Source organism: Macrobrachium rosenbergii, chromosome 40 (assembly GCF_040412425.1).
Source record: "Macrobrachium rosenbergii isolate ZJJX-2024 chromosome 40, ASM4041242v1, whole genome shotgun sequence".
NCBI lineage: Eukaryota > Metazoa > Arthropoda > Malacostraca > Decapoda > Palaemonidae > Macrobrachium > Macrobrachium rosenbergii.
The window spans coordinates 5719200-5734199 of record NC_089780.1 but is presented as its reverse complement, the minus strand read 5'-3'; the positions used below and the strand labels follow the sequence as shown (position 1 = coordinate 5734199).

General features: G+C 39.0%; 1 protein-coding gene across 1 annotated transcript in view; it reads right to left on the bottom strand.

Annotated features, from left to right (window-relative positions):
- LOC136826057 (uncharacterized) overlaps nt 1-15000 on the bottom strand; it is a 21230-nt gene that overhangs the window by 4616 nt on the left and 1614 nt on the right. The window contains exon 2 of the mRNA XM_067082951.1: nt 1-1597. This exon is cut by the window's left edge and continues 984 nt beyond it. Coding sequence (XP_066939052.1) covers nt 1-1393 — 1393 coding nt within the window. The 5' untranslated portion in view covers nt 1394-1597. The remainder of the gene's footprint in view (nt 1598-15000) is intronic.

Genomic DNA, 15000 nt, shown 5'->3' with positions numbered 1-15000 from the left:
TATAGTTCATTTCTCTTACTTTCTGAGACAGCTCTGCTCTGAGTTTTTCCTGCTGGATGCTATCTTTCACCAGGTAGCCAGTGAGTTTTTCTGTGAGCAAGTTGAAATCATTTTCCTGAAGACCTAAAACTTTGAGGTTGATTTTGGTACGTTTTGTGGAGTTCACATCATTCGTTAGTTCCTCAGTATTCCCTGGACGTGTTGTCACAACAATCTTTTTATCCTTCCAGTTAAGTTGTAACATTTCTTCAAAGAGTTTCTTGGAATTCTCATTAGCCTCGTCATACCCATCACAAAAGATTAGACATTTTGAACCAAGGATATGTGACTGCACATTAGTGAAATCATAACGAGCTATAGTGTGTGGCAGCAATCCTTTAAGGTAGTCAGCAAAGTTGTCATATTTCAGATCTCTGAACTGCATGTACAGGAGAGTGTCGAAGGATGAGAGTTCTGGTATATCCACTGTGTTCTTAAACCATTTCTCTACAAAGGAACAAAGAATTGTGGTCTTTCCAGAGCCTGCATCGCCAGATATAATCACAACTTCAGGGTCTTCTCTCCTGGCGTTCCTAATTCTGAGGATGCATCTTTGATCTACAGTGGGACCTTCTCTGCCTCGCCTGCTTTCGTTAAACCGACTATCATCCTGCACTTGTAAGTAAATAATGATATTACATGGGTCTGTAATACCATGCTGAACTAGCCAGTCAAAGGGCAAAATCTGACAGAGTCTACTGTAAAGAGACAGGAATTCTTCTCGAGAGGACTTTTGTACTTCCTCAGACAACTCACTCCAGAACTCTTTTATTTCCTGCTTAAGCTTTTCCACATCCTTTTGGTCTGAGGGATCATATTTCTCATGGATCTTTCCCAGCAGCTCTGGAACAGCAGCCCTGATCTCTGCTTTGAGTTGATCAGTTCTAACACCCAGAACTGGAAAGAGGAACTTGGTTTTATCAAGAGTTTCCTCGAGTGTTGCTTGAAAGCCTTTGAGTTTCTTATCTAAATCTGTATATGACATATTTTGCACTTCATGGCTAACAGCGTTCCTCTCATCTTTGATTTTTTTTACCAGTTCCTTCAGTTCATCACCAGGGTCATTAAACCCTTTTTGCCAAAGTTGATAGCAGATTTTATGCATCAGCGTGATGTCCAAGTCCTCTGGAGGTTTATATGCAAGATTTTCGAGATCCTTTTTGTTAATATTTCCTTTCTTACTAAGCAATACTCCCTTAGTGAAGAGAATCTCAATGATTCCTTTGGCTTGTCCCAGGATAAAACAATTTTCGTACACTATAAACAAAACCTTCTTTCCCCACTGTGTCACAAAATAGTGATATCTGAAGCTTCGTAGCGCTTCGGGAGAAAAAATGGGTCCTGGTGAAGCCATGTTGTATATACCCACACTAATATTTATAGTCTATGCTTGTTCAACCGTATCTGCTCAGGACACAACGGCACATAGACAGGTAATTTTTCTTATGAAAAATCACTGTCTTTCAAAAAACTTGAAAAGATGCTGCTGATAACGCAGACCGGGCATCTTTCAACAAGATGCAAAATCTTTTGTTGTAAGACTGTGCCGCAGACAAGCCTGAGGAAAAAGAAAAATAATAAGACAAGTTAGAAGCAGGAAACATAATGACAAAAACATCAGTCCAATACATCACATCAACTTACCTTTGCCACAAATGACGAGATCAATAGTGACCACATATTGGGAACCTGTGAAGGCAGTGCTGATCGCTTACAGCATGTGTGACTTTTCAGCACAACCATCGTGCTCGAATTCCGTGGAATTCAGTCAAGTTGAAGGTTCCAGTCCTGTTCATAAAAATGCAATAGTGACATCCATAGTGATAACAATAGTCCTTTGGCAATGATTATTATAAATTACTGTCATTATTCAGAAGATGAAGAACCCTATTCGCATGGAACAAGCCCACCAAGTTTCCAAAGAATATGGTGTTCATCTGAAAGATGTAGCAGAAGGTACTGGGGAATACGGAAACAGGAGATCAATTATTCGAAAAACAGGTAAATTTACAAAATAAAATGCAAAGAGAATAGTATTAGGGAAGTAATGCACTGCATCTTCGCTTGAACTTCTGAAGTTCCAATTGCACGACATCCTCTGGGAGGCTGTTCCACAGTCCAATGGTGTGAGGAATAAAGGAACTCTGGAACCGAGAAGTTTGACAGCGAGGGGCATTTACTGCATATTGGTGCTGCTGTTCAGAGAATCGGTTGCTCTCGGCAGGAAAGGGGATCAGGGATCAGTTGTGAATGTGAAAGATCTCTGTTAGAATACAACTAATGAAAAAGTGACAAACAAGAGACCATCTATCGATGGTCCAAGTCATAGAATAGTTAAAGCTTCAGACTCATCCAGACAAAACAGGTCTTGATACACTAAAGATCTCGTCCAGAGCAGCTCTGTGCTGCCTAAAACATATCCACCCACCCCAAGATTCTGAAGTTAATAAGTAAGTGCCTTGTGATGCACTGAATCAAAAGCAGCACTAAAATCTATTTGAATCACTCTGCACTCAAAAACCTTATCAAGGTTCCCTTGCACATGGCATGTCAAGTCTAAAAGAGCATCACAGGTGCCCAACTATTTCCTGTATGCATATTGACTGTCAACTAACAATCCTTTAGATTCCACAAACTTATATAGTGGTTTAAGAATAAGTTTTTCAGAAACTTGGGAGAGCACAGGGAGAATAGAGATTGGCCTGTAGTTACTGCAGTCTGCAGATATGCTGCTCTTTGGAACAGGCACTGTATTACTACGTTTAAGCTTGGGAGACAACACACAAGAAACTTTTTCAAAACAAACAAAGGGAAGAAACCATCAGGGTCTTCTCCACCACAGTTATCAAGATAATGTAATATGTTTTCAAAGGAGCCTCCACTATCTTTGCAAGTAATCATGTCTCCACTGCAGAGAGTATTGCAGGTCATATACTGTACATGCATCCAGCAATCTACTTTTAATTAAATGTAGCTACTGATATTGCCCTCTGCATACCATCTTCACAGCCAGTGTTTCCTCAAGGCTGATTTGACAGACAGTTTGAAACTCAAAACATACGTGTGGTGTTTGGTGCTTGGTTGGAATCAGGCAAAACTGGGTACAGTAACAAAAAACAAATATAATTGAAACAGGTGAACTTAGGAATAAAACCAAGTGTTGAATAGTTGAAGATAAGCACAAATTGTGCTTCAGAGTAAGCCTATAGTAAGAAAGCTCCATATACACGACTGCGAAGGACCACCATCCTGATACAGAGACTGATGCCACTAATGTTTGAGATCTCATGTTTCATGGTCATTATAAGGCAAAATGAGGCATCTGGGCTAACCCAGCAACTGTGCAGAATGTAGCCACAGAGAAGACTCTGCTGAAGCAACAAAACACAGTAGAACAGGACAGTGAACTGGTACAACTGGGCAGGTACATGTATTGCATAGTGGTTGGTGTGGCTGTCATTTCTGATTGTTTTGATAGCATAACCTAATTCATCTTTCTGGGTAGGGTGATTTGAGTTTCAAATATTGGATGTGTAGTGCTGAACATGGGGCGACATGAATCATAATGGTACTTTCAAGTTACTTTAAAAATCCAAAGTAAGTAGGTTGACTCCTTAACAGACTCGTGTGGTTACCAGTTACATTATTGTGATTACTGTTTTGCTATGCTACTATTTTAGATGTGATGCATTTTTAGATAAATCTCTTAAACTGAAAGAAAGGTATAAAGTGCGACTTAGTTTAGGGTGGGAACTAAGTGGAACTGCTGTTAGCTGTAAGGTGGATTTTTTGCGTTCAAAATAAAGACCACAAAAAGTAGTACAGTTTTTAGATGATTGTTGTAAACCGTAAATTTCAAACAGAGTTATTTATAACGACAGCAGCTAAAACTGGGGCAGCTGAATGTAATTTTTAGAAAATATTCATACTACTGATCTGCCCTCACGGTATGCCGTTTGATCCCAAGACAGAGGAATACCACACTGGCTCATGGGCTAACATACGCTGGTCTTAAGCTTCCAAACTGTTGGTTTCGTGGTCACCAAGTGGCAGAAGTACAACCCTTATGAGATAACCCAGTGTTAACAGTGAGTTGAATTACTCTAACAGACCTCAACCAGGCAGTGAAACTCCTCTGGTAAGAACCTTTGTGTCTGCTCCTTGTGTGTGTGCGTCAATGCTCACTCACTCTCTCTCTCCGCATCTAGGACTGAAGTGGATGTCTTCAGGTGACCCATGACCTTGGCCCTTTCTTTCTGGGGCTCCCAAGACGAGGACAACAAGAGAAAGCAAGCCTTCCATCATGTCCCAAACTCTGGGGACAACAGGACCCCTTCCCCCCCCCCCCATCATTCTCTTCTTTCAGAATGCTCCTCGGGGCAGAGTTCTGTGATCAGCGGTCTTGTCATGCATTCCAGCAACACCTCTCCACGAATTGTCCTGACATGTCAGTTTGATCGTGGGAGGGTTTGAAAGATCTGTCAGTGTGTGTGTGTGTCTCTCTCTCTCTGTCCATCCGTCTCATTGGAAGGCAATGAACAAACTCTTGCCGTCCGTCAGCCCCAACAAAAGCGCTCCCAGCCACTGGCGGATCCAGAAAAATTTCGTGTGGGGGGCACCAGGTGTCTTCATATTACAACACATTTACATCATTAATGTCTTTAATGATGGCGAAAGAGGGAGATTGCTAATAGACTAATTGATAACGTTGATACCCAAGGCGACGGGCCGTGAGCGTCATGAGTGGTTACCCCTCAGTCTTAAGATGAATGAGGTTACTAGTGGGTCGGATTACGTGGGTAATATGGGGAACCTTTCTTCTTTTTTCCGTTTCTATTCGAGTACTGGGAGTGGGGAGTTGTGAAATAGATCTGGATGATCTCTAGAGCAATTTTGGGGTTAACAAAATACCCAAATAAGCGTGAATAGTGGCGATTGTGAGTTAATTACGTAAAGTGATGATTCAACTAGAAACGCGCTGGGTGTCCTTTTTTGCTTCGCCGTCGAGTAGGTGACGTCACAGGTTAGCAAGTTGAGAGATAGGTACTTCGTTTTCTGTTTCAAAATTGGTAAGTACCCCATTCTCGTAAGTTGCGCAGAACTCCGTTTTCTGTTCTTCTTTTAGAGGGGGTAACTTGTGCCTTTCTCTAGTGTTCTTTTTGGTTTCTCTTTTTATGTTGTTACGCTCAGGGCGTGTGATTACTCACAAAATGCCGGACGATGCAGCAAGCACATCCCAATCAATTGTGGTGCATAAGTGACGAACATTTGTGGGGGAATTACAAATTTTAAAGGGTTAGTTGATGGAAAGCCAACCCAAAATATAGAAACTTTCATTGAGTCAGTGAACAATTATCTGAATTCCAAGAAAATTACGAATGGCGCTGAAGCTTTAACAGAGGCTAAATCATTTCTGGATTTAGATAAAGGAGATATTGGGAAACGAGCACGCAGTTTCGGGTTCAGAAGGTGTAAAACTTGGAATGAACTGCAGAAATTTCTACGAGCTACTTATGGCGGAGTTCAACGTGAATGCGCAGTTCGAATTTGCGAGAGTTTCTCAAAATAAAGAAGGGCAATGATTCACTAGTCACATACAGTGCGAATTTATTTGATGCAGTAGTTGAGTTAAAGAAATCTATAATAGGCTCTCCATGGGTAACTGGAAATAATATCTCCTTAGATAATTTTGAAAGATTGTTACACTTTGCTTGCCTTTTAACGTCGGTCCCAGATGTAATTGTAGATAGTTTTGATAAGAGAATTGATCAGGATACAGACGAATCCTTTTTGTTTGCACAGATTAACAAAAATCTAGCAAAATGCCCGACACTGGACAGTAGTTTTGTACAGGGAGGTGCAAAGATGTCAGCTGCGGTTTCCAAACCACAGAATAATGATAGTCGCTCGCATTCGGGAAATGATGCAACAGCGAAGACATGTGCACGAGTAGAATCGAAGAAAATTCCAGAGAGATCAGTCACAACGATACGTTGTTTTAATTGTGATAAAATAGGCCATAGTAAATCAAATTGCAGAGTGAGATATTGTTCAGTTTGCAAATCTTCAGATCATGGATGGAGATTTTGCCCAGCCACAAAGAGTAGAGATTATTCAGGAAGTCCCGGGAGGTTTTTCTAGATATGACAGGAGAATTCCACATGATGCAAGTTCTAGATACACAAAGGAACAGCAGAATTTTCACAAGATAAGTTCGAAAACGGACACAGGATAATGACTAATCAGGTCGTAGAGTCACTAGAACCTAGGCCGATTGTACGTGGATTCTCTAATGGCAATGAAATTTCTATTTTCATTGATTCTGGTAGCTCAGTTAACTTAGTAAATGCTGACCTTTTTCACTCGAGGTTTCCAGAGTGCAAATTAGTCCCTTCTAGTGAGACAGTGTGTGATGTACAAGCGAGGAAACTGAATATTTTAGGTTCGTCATTTCTTACGCTTTGTATCGGTGGAAAGACAATAGTAGAATCATTTTTGGTCATAGAAGGATTAGCCTTAGGTGAAATGGTTTTGCTAGGACACCCTTCTTGTATGCGACATAACATCAACATTCTTACGGGAGTTCAGGGATTACAATAGGTGAGTCAGGTTGTTTTGTTCCATATATACACAGGAAAAAACTTGTGAGAAACTTAAGACACAGTCTGAGACATGTGTAACACAGTCATTAGAGAGTGAAGATATTCCGCAGAGATCTTTCAAAGGATTTTTGTTGGAAGATATTGAATTGCAACCGCGAGTTCCTACATTAGTTAAAGTGTCGCTGAAAGAGAAAAAGTTTCCTTCTCAAGTGTGCGTTGTTGAGGGAACCGAGAAATTCAAAGACGTTGTGAGTACGGTGTCAGTGAATGAAATTTCAGTCGCAGGCGTGACTTCAGTAGAATTAGTTAGCTATCAAGACTCAGTGAAAAATATCACAAGGGTACTTATGTAATTGATTTTGAAGAGTTTAAGGAAGAGCATAAATTAGTGAGTTTTTTGTGGAGACGGGAATATGTTTCCTAACGAGGAGCAACAGTTCCGAAGTCAGGTTCTACATGAACACTTGGCTAAAGTTGATTATCCTGAATATTCAGATAAAGTAGAGAAAGTGTTGAAAGAATATCTAGATATCATTGCTTTGAAGGGAGATAAATTAGGAGTTACAGATGTTTTAGAACATTCAATCCGCCTAGAAAAGGGTACAAATCCCATATATATTCCAGCATATCGAATTCCTTTTAAGATCAGAGAAGAAGTAGAAAAAGAAGTTCAGAAGTGGGAGTCGGAAGGCATTATCAGACCGTCCAATTCTCCGTTTAATTTTCCTTTGCTTGCAGTTCCTAAGAAAGACGGTAGTATCAGAGTTTGTGTAGATTTTCGTAAATTGAATGAAAAACATGCCCAGATAGATATCCGGTAGCTTGTTTGCCTGATTTGTTTGTTGAGATCGGTGGCAAGAATATATATTCATCTATAGATCTTATGCAAGGGTTTTTACAAGTTCCCTTTGTGAGAGTAGCCGTAAATATACAGCATTTTCGGTACCAAAGGGACATTACGAGTTTAATAGGATGCCTTTTGGATTACAAGGGTCCCCAATAACATTTACTAGACTGGTTAACACAGTACTTCATGGCTTGTTAGGAAAGTCGGTGTTTGTGTACATGGATGACATTCTCATATGCACAGATACAATTGAAGAACATCTAAAGGTGTTAAAAGAAGTCCCAAGCGATTACGGTTCTGCTGGGTTAAAGGTCAAATTGGCCAAATGTGAGTTTCTGAAGAGAAAAAATTGTCTATTTAGGACATGTTATCTCTAAAGAGGAGTTAGAGTGAATGATGAGAAAGTTAAAGCCATTGTGAATTTTCCAGTTCCCAAAACCAGGAAACAGATTCGTTCGTTCCTAGGTATGTCGGGTTTTCTTTCGCCGTTTTGTGCGGAATTTTTCTACAATAGCGTCTCCATTGACAGATTTGTTACGAGAAGACGTTAAGTTTGTTTGGGGTGATAGTCAACAATTAGCTTTTGAGAAGCTTAAGAACGCTTTGGTGAACCCACCAGTTTTGAAGTTTCCAGATTTTAGTCAACCGTTCACCTTAGTGACTGACGCGAGTCAGGAAGGTATAGGTGCGTGTTTGATGCAGAAATTTGAGGAAATTACACCCAATTGCTTTTATAGCAGAAAGTTCAAAACACGTGGTAGTAACGAAAGGCTGATGTCAGTTGTGGACAAGGAGGCTTTCGCAGTCGTCTCTAGCCTTGTTCATTTTAAGATGTTGTTGTTGGGAAATAAAGTTGAGATTTTTACAGATCATCAACCGTTGTTAGAGCTTTTAATAAGCCAAATTTGTCGCCCAAGAGAGCACGTTGGTTCCTAACATTGAGAGATTTTGATGCAAACCTCAAATACATTGAAGGTAAGCATAATGTAGTTGCAGATGCATTGAGCAGATATTTTCCGGTCGAGGATGAGGAAATACACACCGAATCCTGTGTGGGTGAAGAGAGTAAATATTTGGTGTCTAATGTCTCTGATATTAGTAGTTCTGAGAGATCGCATGTAGAGGACATACACGTTCCTACAGTGCATACTTCGGGGGAGAAATAGTGAGTCGGCAGTCTCGGGAGAGATTGTTATTCGTGATAGTGAGAGTAACGCAGTGTGTTATATTACGGGTGAAAATGTCACTTGGGACATAGGCTTGCTGGAACAAAAGCAAGATGAAGATAAATTGTTGTCAGATGCTAAGGCATTTCTTAGGGAGTTTCACCGAAGAAAGGGTATAAGTTGCCTTTTTCTGGTCTAGAGTTGGAGAATAATTTATTGGTGAGGAAAGTTAAGTATAACTTGCGAAGTACTGAAGTATGGGTGAGATTACACAAATCATCGTGCCAGAGAGTCTAGTACCACAAGTTCTAGACATTGTACATTGTAAATTTGGTTCTCCTCATTTGGTGTAGACAAGACGTATGAAAACGTCAGGTCAAAGTTCTTTTGGAAAATATGTTTTCCGCAGTAGAAGCCTTTGTGAAGAAGTGTGCTATTTGCAATGCGAATAAGCCAGCGACGACAGTGTCGTGTCGTTTGGGTTCATATCCCATACCACATAGGCCGTTTCAGAGAGTGCATATGGATATTCTGGGTAACTTCTCAGAGTCCGCTTATGGTTATAGACATTTATTAGTAGTTGTTGATGAGTTGACTCGCTTTGTCGAGATTTTCCCACTGAAATACAAATCAGCTGAGGAAGTTGCTATAGCGTTTTTTAAGGGGATAATTTGTCGATATGGTGTTCCTGAATGTCTGATCACAGACAATGGTAGGGAGTTTATTAATAAGACTTTAGACGGTCTTGCTAATTTGTTGGGGATAAAGAAAGTATCTATAATCCCGTATAGACCTGAAGCGAATGGGTTGTGTGAGAGGGCGAATCGGAAAGTAATCGAAGCTTTGCGCATGACGGTGGGAGGTTCCGATACACATTGGGACAGATCTTTGGATGAAGTGCGATATAGTATCAATACTATGATGAATGACACAATTAAGATATCTCCAGCAGAAGCTTTGTATGGATAGTTGAAAGGACCTTTTGATTTGACCAGAGGAGTTCAGGGTGATGTTACGGTCACTTCATTGATAAATACAGCGAGAGAAAGATTTGCACGTATCAGTAAAGAACTTGAACTTAGTTCGCGTGCAATGGTAGAGAAAAGTAACGCGAAATCGAGGGGAGTAGCTTTTTTCGATGGGTGATAGAGTGTTTGTTAAAGTGAATGTTCGGAATGATCTGAATTATAAGTTAAGTCCGAAGTTCCACGGACCTTTGAGATTGTAGAGATCAAAAGAGGGAATAGATTTGTAGTTAAAGATGTAAACACTGGAGTGATGAAATTGACCCATATTTCGAAGTTAAAGAAAGTTGGGATGTAATGGAACGTTTGTATATAGTTAGAGGGATAAATGGGTTGATGTTTGTATATATATATATTTTTATTTTTTTTTCTCTCTTGTTCATTTTAGATGTTGAAGTTACTGATAGTCATTTGTTTTGTAGAATGGGGATCACAAGAGGTTGAGCACCAGGCGTGGTGGTGGAGGAAGATCATCAAGTCTGGTTGGTTTTGACCGAGTGACCATAAGTGTGGAATTTGACAATTTAGGTTCAGCCAGGAAGGAATTGAACGATTTCATCATCTGACGCAAAAGGACGTTGTTGTTTAGAGTAAAATTTTTTCTGTCAGTCTCTTTAACGAGATTAATGAAAGAACAAGAATAACGCTTTTTAGAGTTGATGGGAGATAGACAAAACGTTGAGGATTTGGATTTTTTTCCAGGTAATTCTTTTTTTTAGAGAAAAGCAGACGTAAATTGCAGCACCTTTAGTTATAGTTGTGGGAATGATTGATCGATTGGAGCTATGTCAATTACCAGTTTAGTCAAATGGCAGATTTTGAAAAAGAACTATCAGCTCAGGTGAAACAGTTAAATCATTTGCAAGAAACTAATGAGTAAAATGGGTTTGAAACAGTTAGACAATTTGAACGAGTTGTTTACAGTCGAAGGTTTGAGAGAAGATTTGGATGCGACAATAGCGTTTTTTACGATCCAACATACTCTTCTTAATATTGAGAAAGAAGCTGATTCTGTAAGGATAGAAGTGCAAACCCAAATAAAGGCAATTGTTGCTGCAGTGATGGTTGACTGGGGATTATTACCTTTAGGATTAGAAAATGTTTTAAGGAATTAGTTACCTTCATGGGGTGAGTGTTTTCGGGGAAAGATTTGTATTTGTATTATAACGTTTTGAGTGTGAGACTGTCTGATCGGGGATTGTTAATATACGTTCCTGTCAGTACCATGAAACCTTTTCTTAGCTTTGTTATTAGACCTTTTCCAAGCGCTTTTGGAGACTCAGTAGTAATGTGGGATGGAGTAGAGACCATGTTCATTTTGGGAGATCAGTATCAAGGATCGGGAATTGATTATAAGACAGGTTGTACTTTAGTTAGAGAGAAGTATGTGTGTGACAGTAGTATTTTCCAGTTGCGAGTTGTGTCTGTGGGTGGTTGTGAGTTATCATTAGTTCATGGACAGACTCCGACAGAATGTGACTTTAGACAGTTCCTGCGAGATTACCACATCGAGTCCACCAGCACCCTTACTGCCTTTTTTTTGCAAGGAATGTGCAGTTACAATGATGTGCCAGAGCAACAAGTCGACATCATTCGTTCTCCGAGGATCCAAACTGTTCGATTCATCCTGCAGAATCCTGTCTACGGAATTTCTCGTACTTAGCCGTGCTGTATTCAACAGTTCCGAGAAGATAATTATGCGTCATACGCATAACGAGCATTTGGTAGTGGAGGTACCTACAACCAAGGTGCCAATGACGGTTCCACCGTTGGAAGACATTGACGATTCCGTGATGTTCCAGTATCAGAATATATTATGCCGACAATTTTAATTGTCTTAATAGCTATTTTACTGATAATTCTTGTTGTGGGAGTAGTAAAGCTTATTCGTGTTTGTAAGATTACATGTAAAGGCTCTAAGAACACAACCCCAGTGACTTTGGAAGTGCGTCATGAGAGCAGTCCTTAAAGCTGCAGTGCAGTAGACATTGCTGATTGAGCATAGTCCTATTCTGTTATGTTTTATACATATGCTTTTGTTTTAGTTTGCCGTTAGGAGAGCGAGACGCTCTTATGTGGTGGCCGAGCTCTATTTCAGAAAATATGGCTGCTACAATTTTAAAGGACACATATATGCATTTCATAGCTTCAATGCTTTAAGATGTGATGAAAGAATTTATGGAGTCAGATGGAAGTAGGTCGAGAGACTCGAGGTAAAATCTTTGTGTTCAGCAAATAGTTTGATTCCTCAGCAATATTGCCAGTCAGGTGATCTCCGAAGTGTTATGTATATTCGTGAGTACGTGCGTTAATTTGATCTAGATTGTGCCAAAATCTGCCTAAAAGTGAGTTTGATCGTTCATTAACGTGATAGAACTGCAGTTGTCTAGACGTAGCTTTGGAGAGGATCCAGGCTTTGAATCGGCAGATAAGGTAGAGTTTGAAATCTCTGTTTTTATGGGAGGAAATTGAACTTGTGATTTTTTACCATGATTTTCTAATCATTATGAACTTTTGAACTGGTGTGGGAGATTTAATATGAATATTCATACCTCTTTCATATTATTATTTTGTCATGTTACGTTTGCCATATCTTGGCTATGCATTTTACACTTTCCATTATTGTGTTTTGCATTTCATATATTTTTGGGAGTTTTCTATCATGTTTTGATTCTTCCGACAGATGTCTGTGGACAGATGTCGGTGGACAGTGTGGACTGTTTCGAATAACATGTGGTAGACTGTTTTTTTTTTTACATGACTAATTATTGATTTGGGGAGTGTGTGTGAGTTTGGATATTTTCAGGCTATTAGCCATAGTGAGACTTCTTTAATCAGAAGTGTTTTTACAGTTCAGAGTTTAGTTATCTAACTCGATAATTCATTTATTATGCATTTTAATCTTTGCTTTGTTTTATTCATTTCTTGTTGGGTTATTTGAATAATAAACCTATTTTTGTAGAAACTATTGCGTTTCTTTAAATGGTCCATTTAATTGATTTGGTGAGAATGAGTAAGATTCGGGTGGGTGAACTTCGGAAAACGATGAGAGAGAGAGAGAGAGAGCGATACAGAGAGAGAGAGAGAGAGGTGATACACGGTGAGAGAGAGAGAGAGAGAGAGAGAGAGAGAGAGAGAGAGAAAGAGGAGAAAAATAGATGTTGTGTTGTCGTGAGCGAACGTTCATACGCCTCCGTTCCATGAATAAAGATCGTTGGAGCACGTTACGTACACTTTCAAAAAGAGTGTTAATTCTGTCCTCGTTACATATATATATATATATATATATATATATATATATATATATATATATATACATATACTTATACATACACACATATGTATATATATATATATATAGATATATATACATGAAGTATTTCGGTCGTAACATATAATATATAACATATTTTCTGCAGCACATCATTCAGTATTCAAGTAGAAAACATGAAATGGACAGCAATCACCTGTTCTGTCGGGAAATACCGAATCCATTATTATTATCATTAAGATTATTGTTATTATAATGATTTTTTCTCAAAATGTTATAATTTCCATAATAGATTTTTAATTTTCTCCCATTTTTATATTTCTCATTCAGGTTATTATCTAAATCTTCGATATTGGTCATTATTTTTCATGGGGGTCATTTGCCCAGTGGCCCCCACCGATCCTAGAGAGAAACTGCAACAGACAGCACAGCCCATGACACAGACAATGAGTCCTTGCCAGTGAGACTCCTTATCTGGGGGCCACTTCCTCTCCCTGACGAAGTCTACTGCGTTGTCGAATATACCATATTATTATTATACACTCACGGCATTTTTGTATATATGGCATTCCATAGCTACACACTTTTACCATTTCTGCACGTCATTAGATATCTGTTGCATTTGATTATACACCACTACATTGTAAGTTTCCCTCATAAAGAGTGTTATTCGTTGGCGGGTGGGTAGAGCTCTCGGCTAGCACGCTGTTGGCCCAGCGTTCGACTCTCCGACCGGCCAGTGAAGAATTAGGGGAATTTATTTCTGGTGACAGAAATTCATCTCTCGTCATAATGTGGTTCGGATTCCACAATAAGCTGTAGGTCCCGTTGCTAGGTGACCAGTTGGTTCTTAGCCACGTAGAATAATAGAATAAATCAATCTAATCCTTCGGGCCAGCCCTCTCTAGGAGAGCTGTTAATCAGCTCCTCAGTCGTCTGGTTAAACTAAGATATACTTAACGTTTTTTCCCCTCATGAAGACTTTTATAGCATTATTGTCACATTCTTTTGTGCAGATTCCATACATACTGTATCTGAACTACAGATTCTCAGTCTTATCCTAGATTCCATATAAGACGACGTTGCTATAACTACTTCGACCTTAAAATTGGTTCTTCGTCCCTTCATTCCCTCGACCAGTCACCGCTTAGGTCTACAGTATAGTTGCTTGTTCCTTCGCAAAAAGGTCGTCAGTCCAGATAATTTTGTCAAGTTCTAACTACTGTAGCTTCTCATCGATGAGCGACTGACTGACTGCCCGTGTTGGCATAATGAGGAACCTCAGTGATAACCAACGGGTTTCAAGCCAGTAGTTGCTTGGATTTGCCACAGAGTGAGAAAGAGCTGTCCTGAAGAAAAACAGGAAATGGAAGAGAGAGAGAGAGAGAGAGAGAGAGAGAGAGAGAGAGAGAGAGAGAGAGAGAGAGAGCGGAAACTGACGCCTAAGATTCGAAAACAACTCCTACGAGATTAGGATTCCTGCAAGAAACTTACTGATACCACTAAAGGAATTGCTTTCGTTGAATTTATATATATATATATATATATATATATATATATATATATATAATATAATATAATATATATATACATATATATATATATATATATATATATATATATATATATATATATATATATATATATATATATATATATATATATATATATATATATATGCATGTTGTAATTTAGTCCTGAAGACAGTCCGTCGACTATGATGAGTAAGAGGAAACGTGAATCATTTTCCTGTATTCCTGAGATAGTCTCCATGAATATTGCCACTGACAATATATATATATATATATATATATATATATATATATATATATATATATATATATATATATATATATGTGTGTGTGTGTGTGTCTTTTAAATTGGTGGAATAAAGTTTTTGGAACACCTCCGTTGCTTCTTAACTCGTACTGGATTTGAAGCGCCTGAAATCTTTCGTGTTTTGATTGGTGGTAAACCGTGATGACGGACGGAGTGACAGTGGAACTGAAGATGACAAAAGAACTGCAATATTTGCCTCAGACATATATAT